The sequence below is a fragment of the Thamnophis elegans genome, chromosome 5 (genome assembly GCF_009769535.1).
Source record: "Thamnophis elegans isolate rThaEle1 chromosome 5, rThaEle1.pri, whole genome shotgun sequence".
Taxonomy (NCBI): Eukaryota; Metazoa; Chordata; class Lepidosauria; order Squamata; family Colubridae; genus Thamnophis; species Thamnophis elegans.
The window spans coordinates 15,949,678-15,966,803 of NC_045545.1; the positions used below are offsets into that span (position 1 = coordinate 15,949,678).

General features: G+C 38.1%; 1 protein-coding gene across 1 annotated transcript in view; it reads left to right on the forward strand.

Annotated features, from left to right (window-relative positions):
• Positions 1 to 13,775: 13,775 nt before the first annotated feature.
• Positions 13,776 to 17,126, forward strand: part of DDAH1 (dimethylarginine dimethylaminohydrolase 1) — a 64,777-nt gene continuing 61,426 nt past the window's right edge. Inside the window, exon 1 of the mRNA XM_032218143.1 lies at positions 13,776 to 14,258. Coding sequence (XP_032074034.1) covers positions 13,953 to 14,258 — 306 coding nt within the window. The 5' untranslated portion in view covers positions 13,776 to 13,952. The remainder of the gene's footprint in view (positions 14,259 to 17,126) is intronic.

The following is a 17,126-nucleotide window of genomic DNA, read 5'->3' on the forward strand; positions in this document are numbered from 1 at the left end:
CTCATTACACTTCCCAAACTCTTTATTTTGTTTTTTGTGAATTGTCTGGGTTTTCAGACAGAGTTTGTGCTATGCATCAGGGAATATGAATATAATAGGAACAGAATGATCAGAAGGAAGGAAGGAGGAGGGGAATCTAGATAACCAAGCTGCTTTTTCTAACTGCAAACGCGTCAGAATAAGCCATTCTAACTGGAGTCACAAATAGGAATATAAAATATATCTAGCATGTCTGCCAACCTGGGCTTAATTTTTACTTCATTTGTAAAACTACACAAATTATAAAAAAAAAAAAAAGCCAGAGATGATACAGACATGCTAACTTCATTGGTTTCCTATGTTTTCAGCTTAGGATGGATTGCATATGAGTAAATACATTAATAACATATAAAATACATTACTAACATATAAAGGTCATGGATTAACACAAAATCTCCTTGGGGAAAATGGGTTTGCTTAATGATTGCCATGTTCGTTTAATGGCTGCCACATTCATGTAATGTCCACTGCCAAATAGTTGTAAACTTGGGTACGGTCATGTGGTCACTTCTATAATGATTGCCACAACTTGAGTCAGAATTCTAGATTCAATTCTGGTCGTAAATCAAGGACTTCCTGTAATTCAAAGAAATAAAACTAATCAGTACAAATATAATCAAAATATTAACAGCGGCTTTAAAAACAGTAGAAAAAAAATATTGTGACATGGTGCAGTAAGAAGAAAATGCATGTGGTCACAACAGAGCATTTTACTCTGCCTGTTCTTAACAACTTGAGAGGATCCATGACATGGAAAACATTATTAAAAGCAATGACTGGAGAGATATGAGGCTGTACTTAACCAAGAGAAATTAAGAAACTGTGGAAAAAGGAAGTGAACTCCATAAAATCTTGTGAGTAATTACTGAGTTATGTGGGTTGCTGCTTCCAAATTTGAATTAAATTATTAAAATGTCAATTATGGCAAAGCCCTGCTTCTTGAAACTAATTAGAGGTTTCATAGAGCTCATAGATACATTAAAAGCTTCTAGTTTTGGAATAGTTTAAAAGGAAGATAAGATAGAAGAACTAACAGTCCATAAACACGGAAAGATGGCTCAAATTTATTCATAAATTGCTATTCAAATCCAAATCTAAAATGACCTCATCTCATATGATGGAAAAATATAAACATTTCTAAAGAGGATGTAACAAGGAAAAATGTATAATCTATTATCTTTTTTATTTCTATTCAGAACAAATTTATTTTAGTTAAATATATAATAATTTTGTAGTATTGTAAGTACTTGATTGAGTTATCCACCTAGGCAAGTTTTGCAAACCTCCAGCAATTGGGATAATTTAATAACAAGGACAGTCGAAAGTCACTTTTAACATAAGAGTCAAACATACTTGCTTTAACACAAGAATGCTCCCACTTACTTAAAGGCATTGGATCTGATCCCAACTTAATGGGTTATTATTTTGTGCAGCTTTTAAACCTGAATTGTGATTGATTAATTGATTGATTGATTGAGTGATTGATTGCATGCTATCAAGTCAGTATCGACTCCTAGCAGTTGCATTTTTCTGCATCAGGGGTCCCCTGGGGCATGGCCCACTTTTGGGCCTCTCTAGAGATTGGAACCCAGCCGCATGAGAGGCAGCCCAGCACACATGCACATGTGCACAGCTTGACCCGCACAGGTGGCAGGCCAGCATGCACCCACATTCGCACGCAACTTAACTTGCAGTTGAGCTGAGTGGCATGTGTATGCGCACTGGCCCACCATGTCAGTGTTCCTAGTATCATGTAGAATTAAATCAGAGTCCAAGGCAAAACAATCCTTTTGGTTCCAATTTAATAAAGCAGACAGCTTAGGCACATCTGTGTTAATCCCAATACTGGAAATGACATCAGAATTCCACCCAGTTAAAAGTTCATGATCTTGTCCCCAAACCCACAATCCATCACATGGTCCAATCTTCTTCTTCCACGCTGGCATCCACACCCAGCTTCTTCCGGTCAGGTGTACTGGTGTGGAGACAAAGGATGACCTTGGCTTCTAGTAAAGAATGAAAACAATACATTCCACAACCTCACTCCTGTCTATTCCCCCCTCCCATTGACTATACTAATGAAACAGCATAATGAAATAAGAGAAAGTGTGGCAGGCCAAAATTCTAAAAGGAATATAATTGCAGGCCTGACACCACACTTGTGTGAGTTGAGCGACGCACCAGCCTGCCACTCGTGCAGTCTGGTTCTCCTCCCCCCTGAGCCATGTCACCAAGCTGCAAAGGTTGGAGATTACTGTTCTACATGATGATCAGTCTCTAACCTGGTCCTTCAAGTCTTTTAATAGTGCACCATTGGCATTGTAATTGAATTTGTTCATGTTGCTCCTGGTTACCCTATAGCTGCTAGCATACCCATTTGAGTTTAGAATCTCCTCCTGATTTGAGAGATCTTTTGGAAGACTTTCCGTGGTTTTCCATGTCTGTTCATGTCTTCAATGTCTTTACAGAGGTCATTATAATATTGCTTCATGTCTCTTCTAAGAGGTCACTGAAAGTCTTTCTTAAGTTCCTTCCTGCAATTTTTATCTTTTTTTGGCTTTGACTTCTATTTTCTTCATGGCAGTTTTCACAATTTGTTCTGATGTCCAATTTGACTTTGTCTGTTTCTTCATCTTTTGGAGTCTCTTTTCACATTCATACTTTTTGCATGTATGTATATATATGTGTATGTATGTATGTATGTATGTATGTATGTATGTATGTATGTATATATATATATATATGTATGTATGTATTTATATGTATGTGTGTGTGTGTCTGTGTGTGTGTCTGTGTGTCTGTGTGTGTGTATGTGTGTGTGTATATGTATGTATGTATGTATGTATGTATGTATGTATGTATGTATATATGGTAAGTCCCAATTATGGGAGGAAGCTAACTGCTTCCATCATCTGTCAATCGGCTCATCACAAGAGTCCATCACGACAGAAACCCAATATTTTTACTGTTGCCTTTGTTATATTTGTGTTTTTTTATTTGTGCTGCCCTTTATTTATTTATCAGCACAAATAAAAAAACATATATATATATATGTATGTATGTATGTATGTATATATGTATGTATTTATGTATGTGTGTGTATGTGTATATGTATGTATGTATGTATGTACGTACATATACATATACATAAACACATACATATACACATATACATATACACATATACATATACATATTACATACATACGTACAAACACACACACACACACACACACACACACATATATATGTATGTATTTAATGTCATATATATAGTTTTTGTAAAGATATACATTTTAACTATATTTTGATCTTATTTTCATATGGCCTGAATTCCCTATGATGCTCCTGTGTGCTTATTTCCCCCATGTTTTATTATCCTTTATTATCCTTTGTTTTTTATATTACAGTCTTATATTTCCATACTTATTTTATGTTCTATTACTTTATGTTGGTCTTTGGCTATAATAGAGTTTGTTTACTAAACGAAAAACACGTCATTTTCACAGAAAAAGAGATTCAGTTGTAACAGATTAATTAATAAATAGAAGCTAGAATTTTTTTAAATTAATAATTAATTTAGTAAATTTATAATTAAAAGTTAGTTTCCTAATAAAGCAAATGCTTTTTATCTTTCAAAAAAAATTATTCTGTAGGAATATGGAACCAAACAGAAAAAAATTAGCTATGTTAGTGTGTCAGAAATGTGATAGAATGTTCCACAGTAACAGGAAAATATGGTAATATGTCAGATGTTTCACAGTGCAATTAAAGAAGAAAGCTACTGTTATCTGTAATTATCTCACAAATTATTAATTATATTTAATGAGATAAGACATTTTTCTCCTTTCGTTTCATATAGATAAAGGGGAACAGCATTTTTCACTGCAATAGTTCCAGAATTATCTGTACCCATTCATGTTTAACCACATGATATATGTAAATATAATTCAAGGGTTTGATTAAAATACATGCATACTTTTTTTGATTAAACAATGCTTTTATACAGGAATGCATAGGGCCAATAGAGTCATTTTACAAAGTTAGTGAATTGATCTCAAATTTTGTCTTTCTGTCTCACTTCTTGTGTATGGCACAAGGATAGATTTGAACATTTTGAGTTCTGCATAACAACGTATTGCCTTCAATGGGTAGGAATATGTCAAACCTGGTTAAAACTTGGATGGGGGAATCGCTTGAAAATTCCGGGATTGCTGGCAAAGCTGAAAAGGAAAAAAAAACTGAGAAGAAAACAATCACTTCCTTAAGTGATGATTAAGTAGATGTGGCTAATGTCAGTGTTCCAGAAGGACCCAACTCCAATTAAAAACTCCAAGACAGACACTTTGAGAAAATTGTCAGCTAAGGGGCCAGGCTAGAAATCAGGAGACAGTGAGTTCTAGTCCCACCTTAGTCACAAAAGTTGGCTGGATGACTTATGATTTATGACCCAATTTTAATCCATCATTCTCTCAGTCCAACCCTGCTCACAGGGTTGTTGTTGTGGGGAAAATAGGAGGAAGGAGCATTAAGTGTGTTTTCCGCCTTGAGTTACTTAGACAGGTAATCCCCAAGTTATGCGCATTCCCTTAGTTAACATTCAGAGTTACATGATAAGTGCCCCCCAGTGTTTACGAACAAGTCCCGAAACTACAAATCTTGCAGCACCACGGCGATTGTTTAACCTTATGAACAACTGTAGAGGCTCTACAACGTTTGTCCTGCAAGTTGCCGGCAAAAATGGGGGTTCGGAGGGGCGGATCAGTTCCTGCTTCAGCTACTTCAAATATGCTGTTTCAGTTTGAGATCTCCTGTTCTGAAAGTCATCAAACCCAGCTACACAGCAATAAATCCAACAGGGCAAGTTGAGAAGTCCTGAAAGCAAGGGAAGCACGGCAGGTAAACCAGAAAACTAGAAAGAATGCAAGGAAGCAGGAAAATTCAAAATATCGGCACTCAACACTCCATGAATTCAGTGTTTGTTCTCAACAAATGCCCCTCCTGACAGCGTCTCCTTAAGTCTCAGTCCCCAGGTGTGCCTTGTGAAGAGCTGGCTCATTGGACACTGTTCTCACCTTCTCTCCACTCTCTGTGCTCGCAGATCAGGAGGGGGTGGTCCTTGCTCATTGCCTGAGCTCTGTCTATCATGTTCGCTGCTTAGCCTCTCTTGGTCATCCTGCCTCTGTTCCTCCCTGCCTACAAGATGTCCTAATCCTGAAAAGCCCTGGCCTGCTCTTTCCCATTTCCCCCCCAAAGCCAATGATCTCTGTCTGCTCCAGTTCCAGCTTGTCTTTCCCCGCAGATTCAGGCTCCAACAGGGGCATGACAGATTCATAGTTTCAGGATTTGTTCATAAACACCAGGGGCACTTATTGCATAACTTCAAATGTCCGCTAATGGAACACTCGTAACCCGGGTATTACCTGTAGTAATTACCTGTAGAATTCTACCTGTAGTAGAATTCTAATCATTCAATGACTGTTTTGGTAACTGTGAATATTAATGGCAACAATAACAAAAATGGTTTTTTTTGCAATGTTTTTGCTATTTATAAACGACAGTTTTAGAATATAAAAGAAACTGAAGCTTGACTAGAACTTTGTGGTAATCAGCCTTTCACATGTAAGGCCACTGTCTATGACCCTACCTGTATGCTGCTTTAAAATTCTTGAATTACTTGGCTGAATTTTGGACAAAAATCTGACTATCCTTGGATTGTTTCTGGAGCTGTGTTTTGTCACTCTGGGCTATCGAAAAGAATGCTTTCGTGTTTTCATTTCCTAAGCAGAAATTTTGCACTTTGCAACATTTTAGTGTTACAGATTTATGACTGCAATAAATGCTTTGTGTGTGTAATTGGCAAGCACAAAATATTTAGATGCTTCCAAGTCTCAAGTAGTTCAGCTTTCAGGGAAATCAGCAACATAAAATGAGAATCTGTACCTTCATAAGAAAGAATTATGGGCACAGGATATGCTGACATTAAAAAAAAGACATTGACAACTGATTGCTTCAATTAAAAACTGCTCATGCTTTTATCCTTCAAAGAAAAAGAACAGGTGTATTTTAAATATATGTTAGGTAAACGTTAATATTAGATCCGGTTACTGATTAATTTCATGATGATTTTCAGGCAATTGCCTCTCTTTGTCCAACTCTAACACTGTAGATGTAATTGCTTATATAGTTAATTGAATGGTGAGTGATTTATGTCCAGACTTTCTCAGCTTGTCTTAAGTAACTTGGAGATAATGTTACTTTTACAATATGCCTCATAGAATGAGGAAGATGGCTTCCTCTTTGGACATCTTGAGCCAAGAAAAAAGGCTGGATGAATTTACTCTATTGAAATTCTGCATAAAGAGTAAGGAGCAATGGATTAAAGAGAACTCTATTAACCCATGAGGTATTGCTGTCTCAGCAAGACCAAATAACTAGTGTTGAGTTAATGGTCAAACTTCAGTCCATTTCTAAGCGGATGGATAATAAATTACAAGTATGAAAACTGGCATATATGGGCTCCGGGGACATCTTTTAAAAAGCATGGGAGTTCAGATCTTGACATTTGAGAAAGATTCCAAAGCTTGGTGTGTGTGTGTGTGTGTGTTTGTGTAAGTGTGTGTGTGTAAATATCAGCGTATTGATAAAACTCACTACACATTTACAAACTGTATTACTTATAGTTTGGGGGAAGACAACTCGGATGTACTTCAAAAATAATTAATATACATCGTCTGCTAAATAGTAAATCCATGAAATAAATCTCACTGCCAGCTGATTTTAAACAAGAAAAATGGACAATAACAGATTAAAAGCAAGAGGCAATCTCCCACAGATTTTTGTACCTATAATTGTTAAATTTCAGATGTCTAGTGTTAGAGATCATATTTTAAAACCTTCCAAGACAAGCTACTTCATTAAAACTGTATGAACATAAAATTATGATCTACTTGTATCTCTCTTTATATTCATAGAAAGATTTGTATTTTGGTACCTATGTTTGAAAAAAATTAGACACTTAAATATATGTTCTGTTTCACTCTTGAAGGAAAAATCAAAAGATTTGCAAACTGCTTTGTTGCTATGGAATTTTAACATGCTTTGTCCTTTTCTAATGAGTAATAGCTATGAGTTTACAAGCTACTTTTGTGCTTTCTTCCAAGGGTTTGACTGGTGAAAGGTGGGTATACAGGAGCCCAAGCTAAAAAAAATCCAACTTATATTTTATGCTATACTTATCAACAACTTCATATGTTTACTATAGTAAAATGGCTGTTTTGCTGGGAAATTAACTTTAAAATATTTTATCTACTGGAAAATCTGGTACTTCGGATAGTCAGTTGTGATGTAAATGAATTCAAATAAAAATAAATTAACCAATTTGCAACAAGTTGGAAAAATTACAGATAGCATTAAGTGTCAAACAACACATCTGAAGCCTAGAACAGGCGAAACCTAGAATAGTAACTACTCAAATATAGCATGGGGTATACCCATTATGTTTATTAACAGTTTTTAAATTGATTTGGAATTTGAGGTATAGGAATCCAGAATTATGAATAGCAGTAGCAATAGCAGTAGACTTATATACCGCTTCATAGGCCTTTCAGGCCTCTCTAAGCGGTTTACAGAGAGTCAGCATATTGCCCCCAACAATCTGGGTCCTCATTTTACCCACCTCGGAAGGATGGAAGGCTGAGTCAACCCTGAGCCGGTGAGATTTGAACCGCTGACCTGCTGATCTAGCAGTAGCCTGCAGTGCTGCATTTAACCACTGCGCCACCTTGGCTCTTGGTACAGGTAGTCCTTGACATATGACCAGTCATTTAATGCAGCTATCTCCAACCTTTTTTTGGCATCAGGGACTGGTTTTGTGGAAGATACATTTTCCACCGGCTGGTGGAGGAGGGGCAGGGGACACACAATCTGTGCATGCATCCCTCACATGCAGAGTTTACAGAAGAGTTTATACTTCTATGAGAATCTGAAACCTAATAATTTGAAGTAAAGCTAAGGAAGTGATTCTAACACTGGGGAGTGGCTGCAAATAAAGATGAAACTTTGCTTGCTTCCCTGCCACTCATCTTCAGCTGTGTATTCTGGTTCCTAATAGGCCATGGACCTGTATTGGTCCATAGCCCAGGGTTTGGGGACTCCTGGATTTTTTGCCTTTAAACCAAGGCAAAAAAAATCCTTATGGAAAATAGAGTGCAACAGAATATGAGCTGTAGTTTCAATATTCCTTGTCTACAATAGCATGCTTTTAGCTGATACGGGACTTTTTTGAATGGGCTGTCCAAAACTACTTTGGGGAGAGCATTGAAGTGTATTAAAGTTAATACTCTTTGGAATTTGACAATGGTTATATGACATAAAAATCTTGCTGGTTTGTACAAGGTGGTTTGACCGCTCAGGAAATTTTCTTAACTAGAGCTAATACATTACTGAGGTGTTTTTCTGAAATGTGCAGTTTGTCATTACACGAAAAGGTTTGTTTTTAATTAAGCCTGGGAGACAGCAAAGACGATAATTTTATGTAATTGAAAGAAATTTAATCTTCTGGTTTTAAAGGAATAAATGCAGAAACTGAGCTTATGATCTATTTTTGAAATGTCTTTGTATTCTAAAAATACAATACAATATGTTCCAGATAAGCTTAAGAATTCAATTTATTTTTATTAGCTGCACTTTTTATATGGACTTTTGTTCTGTTAATTCAGGATTTTTTTTGTCACCGTCAAGTTAATCACTGTAATGTTATATATATATATGTGTGTGTGTGTGTGTGTGTGTGTGTGTGTTTGTTTGTTTGTTTGTTTTGTATTTGTGCTGATAAATAAATAAAGGGAGACTAGTATAGATCTATTTCAAGCTATTTAGCTCTCATCAGCTAGCCGTACCCTTACTGGGAATTGAACCTGTGCTGTATTGCATCTTAGGCAGATGTGTTAACCACTAAGCCACAGAGTTCAACTCCTTATCAGCCAAGCCAGGGTGAAAGGTATCTATTTAGTTACAACCCCCGGTATGCCCAAATATGGGAGGAAGATCACTACTTCCATTCTCTGTCCTTCGGCTTGTCACAAGAGACCATCCAGACAGAAACCCAATATTTTTACTGTTGCTTTTTTGTTACATTTGTTGTATTTGTGCTGATAAATAAATAAAGGGAGACTAGTATAGATCTATTTCAAGCTATTTAGCTCTCATCAGCTAGCCATACCCTTACTGGGAATCGAAGGCATACATACATACACACACATATTCATTCTTCATTGTATAAGCATTATACTTTTTAGATATTTTTTTATATTGTACTATTTTAACTTTAAAAGCTTGTTTTTTGTAGCAATATAAATTGCAAACTGACATAACTAACAAAAAGTGCATTAAAGAAAAAAATTCTTACAATAAAGCTTGAAATAATATTTTTGTTCTATCTAATCTTGTTAGAATTACTGAATCACATTTAATTTATTAAGTTAAGTATGGATCCAAATTGTAAAATATAATTTAATTTTCTTTAAGGTTCTTACAATAGCAATTTATTACAATAGCAATTTATTTCTTTGTTTGCAAGAAAAATGAATCAAACTTGGTGACCCTGTGAGGAAAGTCACACTGTCAACCTGAATTTTTGTGGCGGCAAGGTGATTCAGCATCCATAGCTCCAAGGGAAACACTGCAAGACTGATAGTGGAGATCTCTTCTGAATCAACAGTTGACCTAAATGTTAACAGGATCAGCTTGTCAGCTGTAGTGGCAACTCCATCACTGCTTGAATATACCAGAGTGTGTGCATGCAACAAGTTTAATTCTAGAGTAGTGTAGTAGCAAGAGAGTCCTGTTTGATATGTAAACAGCATCTAATGGGTTATTTGAATAAAAGAATGTCTTAGTTACTGAAAGCATACATTTAAAATGACATATTGTTAACACTTCCTGCTCCTAAAGAAAACGGGACTTCTTTGTAACAACTCCATTCCTCTGGAATACTTCTAGGATTAGAACAGCTTCCAATCTTTTACAGTTTAGGACTTTTACAGTTCAGGGAGGATACTAACACCTGGTTGATTCAAGAGGTCTTCAGAAACTAAAGTAGATGTTGCCCGCAGCGTTTTATGGTTGCCTTGTGTATATTTTGTTAAGTGACTGTTATGATTGGAGTGTGCCCCATATAGAGTCTCTGTAGTTAAAGTAGCTTTTAAGGCCAGGCAGATAGGGTGGAAGGGTGGGGGGAAAGTCAGGCAGCATACAGCAGGCCCATATAATTTTTATTATACATGTTTAGATACCTGTTTTGGCAAAATTGTTTCTTTTAAAACTTACTACATTTAAAGGAAAGCCAATAATGACACTATTTCAGAAACAAAATGCACCAATAAGCTTTTTACTATCACTTTGTGTGGATGTGTATTACTTAAAATAGATGTGATATGCTCCTTTATAGACTCTTGCCTCTGTTTCTCACCCCAACAAAAAATCTTCTCAATTTCCGTTTGTGGAGCCAAATAAATTTAGCAGCCACGCATCTTTGCAGTCAATGAAGCTGAACATTATTGACCCTGCTGTTGTACTTCAGAACTCATCCACAAAGAAAGAAATGAACATTTCTTTTTGGTTCTGCTTTTGCCTTACGTCAGATGTCATTTCCTGTCCTGTTACTTAGGTCCAAGTATATAACACATATACAAAACTCTTGTTGTCGTGATCTTTAACTGGGCGAAATAGTGCATCACAGGGCAGCAGTTTTGAACCAATGTAACTCAGATGGCCTAATGAACAGAAAGTGTTTAAAATCCAGGACCAATTATTCCCGGCGAACGTTCACATTATTTGAGAATAATGCGATTGTTTTAGGGCTACTGGATACTGCTGCAGTCACCTGATCTTTCATTTTCAATGTTCAATGTGAAGTTTCCCAGCCAGTCTTGCAATCCCTCCCTCTTTCCTTCCCTCACAACCAACTGGCTCTTAATGTGGCTCTTAAAGAAGCAACAATTTTAAGGTGCATGCATGCATACTTACTGCCCGCAACACTCCAGCTGCCATACGCTCCGTGCGCAGAAGCCCCAATTGGCTCAAATACAGGTAAGGGCAGTGGGCAGGCGGGCAGGTGGGCCTTCCAGAGCACCGTACCAGAACGGTACCTGGTGCTCCCAGCAGGCACCGGTACGCCCGTACAGGGGCGTACCAGTCATATCCCACCACTGTCTGCCAGTATACTTTAGTTTTTGACCCTATTTTTAAACTTTTTCTGACAGCTTCCTACAATTCAGTGGAGAAGCTGGCAAGGATTCTAAACTGTTCTGAGTTGAGAGTGGCAATGTGCAGCACTGTGTTTAAAATAAATAAATATAGTCAGCATAATTACGCCATGTGAAAAGAGAGGGGGAAGTTATGGTCAAGAGATAACATCAAATGTCAGGATGTGTGAAAGAGAATTCATAAACAAAGGGGTAAATAGATCTAACAAGACAACCCATGATCCTCTAGGTCATTCTTTCAAAGACATTTCTTTACTTAAATAAACAGAATGACCACAGCCAGATTACTATTGCTTTGGTTTTAAACCAGAAACAATAGCAGTCTGCCTATGGACTTTCAGTTTCTCTGTTCATGTAGGTAAATGCCTCTGAAAGGGTGACTCAGTGGGTCACGGGTTTTCTAATTAGATCTCATCCTGCAAGGCACGTTCCTCCTTAGTCTTTTCTTATGAAAATCAGAATCCTGGCTTTTCATATATTATACATTTCTTACAAGCAAGGAACGGGCAATCTTTCGATGGTAGAATTAACATTGGGTGGAGGGAGGGTTGAAGTCCATGGTGGTTTAAGTGGTAGCACAAAGTTAAGGGGTGAGACCTAAATGTACTGCCCTTCTTTCTTGTGACAGGGATGTTTAAATCATTTTTTAAAATTATTTTAGGGTTACACATCACTTTTTTGGGTGTGTCCAGCCATTGCTGAAGAATGAGCTATATGAAAATATCCTTATAAGTTAACCTTATATGTGCATTTGAAGTATATCCAGAAAAGATAAATAGATGAAGAGTTGAAGAGTATTGTGCCAGAACACACAATAAAAACTAACCTAATGACTTTGTTTTCCAGTAAATGAAAGCAGGGAAGTGCAATATCTGTAGTCTAGTTTTCTCTGGGATATATTGATCTAGAAGACAAGATGTTCTACATTCACTTACAGAAAACTATAGAATAAAAAGCCCTTTCCGTAATGGCAATTTTCAACTTTCAAGATTTAAATAAAAAGTCCAGAATTTCCAAACATAGATTAAGGCTGAAATTTATATGTAGTCATTTGGAAATCGAACTATGAAACTTAATGGGATGTATATGTGAGTACATAATTCTGAATTGTTACAGTGCAAGGAAAGGAAAGGAAATCTTTAAGGAAGAAAGACAATTTAATTAAAACATAAAATGATTTGAGTGACTTCATAGTCCAGGGGTTTCAAATGCGTGGCATCACAGCAATGTCACGTGACATATTGGGACTTCCCCCCTTTGCTAAACCAGTTGGGGGTGGGGCCAGCATGTGACACAACCGGCCCATGGGCCGTGAGTTTGACACCCCTGTCATAGTCAAACATGGTACAAAAATATATTTATAGAAGTCACCAGGTTTAAATTTTGGCAACATTGATTAGGGTAAGTTGATGAAAAGGCTTGTTTTCATCCATTCTATACCCAAATGTAGCAGATGTTACATTATTTTTAATTCTTCACAAGTTATTAAGACAATCTGCACATATTCTGGTTCACTTTTAGCACGTTTTCCCCTCCCCTCCAATTAAAAACTCCCACAAAGCACAAATCTGTAAAGTGTGTAATATTACCAGAAGGAACAAGTGTGATATTTGTACACAGGCTCTCCTTCAAACTATCTTCAATACCAGTCAGGGAGTAGCATACAGAATCTCTTTTTAGCCTGGATAAACTGTTATGCTGAGGAAGAACTTAATATGCATTTGAAAGTCCAAAAGGTGCTTTTTCAGGAAGCAAGTGTTCTTGGGTTTTGTTTTTTTGAGGACATTTTGTTTCTGATCCAAGAAGCTTTTTCAGCTGTGACAGAATAGTGGGGAATGGAAGGATTTATATTGTTTGCAGACAGCTGGTCATTTGCATCCTTTTAGAGGGTCCTTGAAGCACGTGGAGGTTATCCAAAATACAAGATACCTCCAAGATACAGATAAACCTCCAAGTGCTTCAAGGACCTTCTAAAAGGATGCAAGTGACCAATTGTCTGCAAGGAATATAAATCCTGTCATTCCCCATCATCCAGTCAGAGCTGAAAAAGCCTCTTGGATGAGAAGCAAAAGCTCTTCAAAAGAAAAACCAAGAAAGTCCAGTAGTTTCCTGAAAAAGCACCTTTGGCAACAACCATGACCTGGATGACTGAGAACCTCCACAGACGTTTATGCATTTTGAAAGCTATTCTTTCTTGTCCATCCATCAGGGCGAGCCCAGGCATCGCATCTGCCACCGACGGGCCACCGATTACAGGGATGCAATTAAACCATCAGCATGTTTCTCCAAGGCTATAATAAAATCGGTGCGAGGTCATTTCGGCCAGTTTGAACCAACCAGGTATCTCAACCCAAATAACCGGCCAATGGACGCTTCTTTGAACACGGAGCATGATGTAGGTACTATATAGCAAGGCGTGGCCAATCCACCGCCGCTCCGGCTTCTAAGCGCGCTCGCGACCACCTCCTCCTGTTGGGAGGGAAGGGAAGGGAGGCCATTTCAGCTGGCGCCGGGAAGGGAGAGGGACGCTTGGCAGCAAGCTGCGCTTCCTGACGGCGGTGCCGGACACGCAAGGGCAGGGTTGTGGCGCTTCTCTCGGTTCGGCTTGAGTTTCCCGGCTAATTCCACCCCCCCAGTTTTGCGAACATGGCAGGGCTGAGCAGTGGCCCCTCCAGCTTCGGGCGGTGCAGCCACGCCGTGGTGCGGGCGCTGCCAGAGTCGCTGTGCCAGCAGGCGCTGAGGCGGGAGAAGGCGAAAGAGGTGGACTTCGCGCGCGCCGAGCGGGAGCATCAGCTCTACGTGGGGGTGCTGAAGAACAAGCTGGGGCTGCAGGTGTTGGAGCTGCCCGGCGACGAGAGCTTGCCCGACTGCGTCTTTGTGGAAGATGTTGTCGTGGTGTGCGAAGAGACCGCTCTTCTCACGCGCCCGGGGGCGCCCAGCAGGAGGAAAGAGGTAGAGCTGGATGAGGGGGGGGGGGGACGGGGACGAGGAGCTGGTGGGCGCCTCCGAGGTTGGTTAGCGGCAGGAGGGGGGGGGGAATTCTCCTTTCTGCCTCTCTTTCTCCTTCCCTCACGCAGTTGGGGAAGGTGTTCCCAGCAACTTCCCGCCGTGGAGACGGGAATGCGGGCGGTCGCGCGCGCGCAGAGGGGTGCAGGTTGGATGGGGGGGTAAGGCGCGGTGAACAAGCGCCTCGGGCCGCGGCTCCCCTGCTCCGTTTCCTCCACTGACAGGGACGGTTTGCCAGGAAAGGGGCTGGAACCCGGGAAAACGAGCCGAAGGTAGGGACTTGAAAGGACGGCTCTCCTCACATTATACCGGGAGGGGCAGCCCCGCAGGCCTCTGTCTGTTGAAAGGCCGACACCCCCACCACCCCGGTTGGCTGTGGAGTGCGGTATTATTGTAAGGCGTGGCAGCTGTGCTAGAAGGCGGTGGAAGGATGCGCGAGAAGCGAGAGGGCGGAAGAGGTGATGGGAAAGCGAAGATGCTCAAGAGAAAACGCCACTTCTCCTCCTTGAACAGTTAACCAACCTTCCTCAAGTTAGCGCACTCTGGGCGAATTGGAATGTGGAGAAAAAGTCTTGTGTGCGTTAGCGTTTTCCTTACCTGAACCAGATTTCAACCCCTGAAGAGAATGCGGAGCCTAGATGAATGGTGTCCTGTTTTTGACATGTTTAGTCTGGTCTACCTAACTCCTCTCTTGTTTGCATCCTCCTCCCTCCATCCCGCCATGCTTATTATCTGAATTAATATATCTTAATCAATTATGCTTTTAGGAGAAAGTGGATTCTAATTAACGTCCAGTAAAATTCTTTTTATTTTTATTTTTTTAAAGAAGCAGGATCAGACATTATTACAAACGCTAGGAATCTTTACAGCGGTAGTAAGTAAATCTGCCTAACAAACACAATGAGAAAACTAGGCGTGGATGTTGCCGAGATCATATTTCTAATTCTGAGTATGTCCTTTAAAGTACAAATCTTTGAAAGAATAATAATGGATACTACACAGATAATCATAATGAAGGAACAAATTAGGATTTTTGTTAAACAATTTGTAGCATATTAAGCTGCTTTAACATTACTACAAATAAAGAGACTTAGGTCAAATTAACGTACAAAGCTCATAAGTTATGCTCAAAGGGTTATTCTAAGGTAAGTAGTTGTAAAATTGCAAACTTAACATGTGAGCCTTACTCGGTTTTGAAAACTTTTGTATAGCTTTTTATTATAACAGAACTAGGTTTTACCCATCATGGTCAAGTATATATGGCAAATGTTAATAGTAATAATGGTTGGGTTACTTAATTGAACTATAATTAGCATGCATAAATGATGTCCTTGTTCTACTATGTATACATGAGGTTCTTTCATTTCTTATTCCAGTGATTATCTTACATAAATTCAAACTTCTATTTATTTTTATAAGCAAAAAGATACATGGTGAGAATTCTCCAGTATTTTTGTAGAAATCATGTGTATTTTCCTTTATTCTGTTTGTGATACAATGAAGTGGGCAATAATCTGAATACTTCAATCTTTATGTGTAGTGCAATACATGCTTCAATGTTTGGTTTTGCAATAAATTTTGTTAATATTAAATCATTTTATATTTAAATATGTCTCATTTTGTTTCACCTTTTTCAGCTTGTTGATATACTGAATGGTCTACGCTTTTAAGACAGAAATGGACATGTCAGAACCCACTTTCTAATTGGTTCAGGCATACAGAGATAAGCTCAGTGAACTGGAAAATGAAATAAAAGCAGTCAGCATTTTTGGTCATAGCCAAAACAGATTAACAGCTAACTAAAAATAAGCTACCTAATAATTCAACAGCAAAATAAATGAAATACAATTGGACGTAGAACAAGAAAAACAAGTATATAAATACAACCTAGAAAAGTTAAATGGACTTAAGTCTCACTGAATTATCATGATTTCAAATATTAGCTAAATTACTTTGAGTTCTTTATGGTATATTGCTTCTACTGGTTGCATATTCTATGCTTTGAATGTGATAGTATGTTACAAAAGGCTTAGATGCTAAAAAACATATTAAACACTTTTGAGTCCAAAGTATGTTCATATGTACACAAATACTCATTATTTTATTGACTTTCAAATGCAGTGTAAATTCAATTAGCTTCAAGATATGTAATCAATATCTATTATAATGTCATATATTTTTATTTAAAATGGGATAATTTTTGGTCATAATTTTGGCAACTACAGAAACACCTGTAATGTATTGATTCAGGCACTTTAGATCTCAAATTGGGGCTGTATCTCAATCAGAGTTCTGATTTGACTTCCGATTAGTGGGGATACACAGAACAATGCTTCAGTGCCTTCATTCAGGGTGAGAAATAGATACATTTATAAAGCACAACTGTTTGGGTGTAGATATCTCATACCTCTAGAATCTACATCATATCTAATTTTTAAAAGCAGAAGAGCCCAACCCGAGTTCATAAGCAATATGTAATAGCCTTTAGAGATTTTCCAAAGGGGGCACTGAATTGCATTTTATTGAAATAAAAAGTGCAAAGGCTTATTCTTGAATTTTAAATCATATTATTTGTAATTAAGAGAAACATAGTAGCAATCTAGCTTTGAGGTTTAAATGTGATTCACATTTTCTGGATAAGACATAAAGTACTTGTTGGAATCACTTATACCAGCTGCATCTTTTTCTGAGTTTGTTGAATAATTCTGCAAAAAAGCTATATTTGTTCTCAGAAAATGCTACATTTATACCTATTCAAACTCTAAATCATATTTTTAAAGCCAAATCAATGTTATAAATGTTACCATAACATTT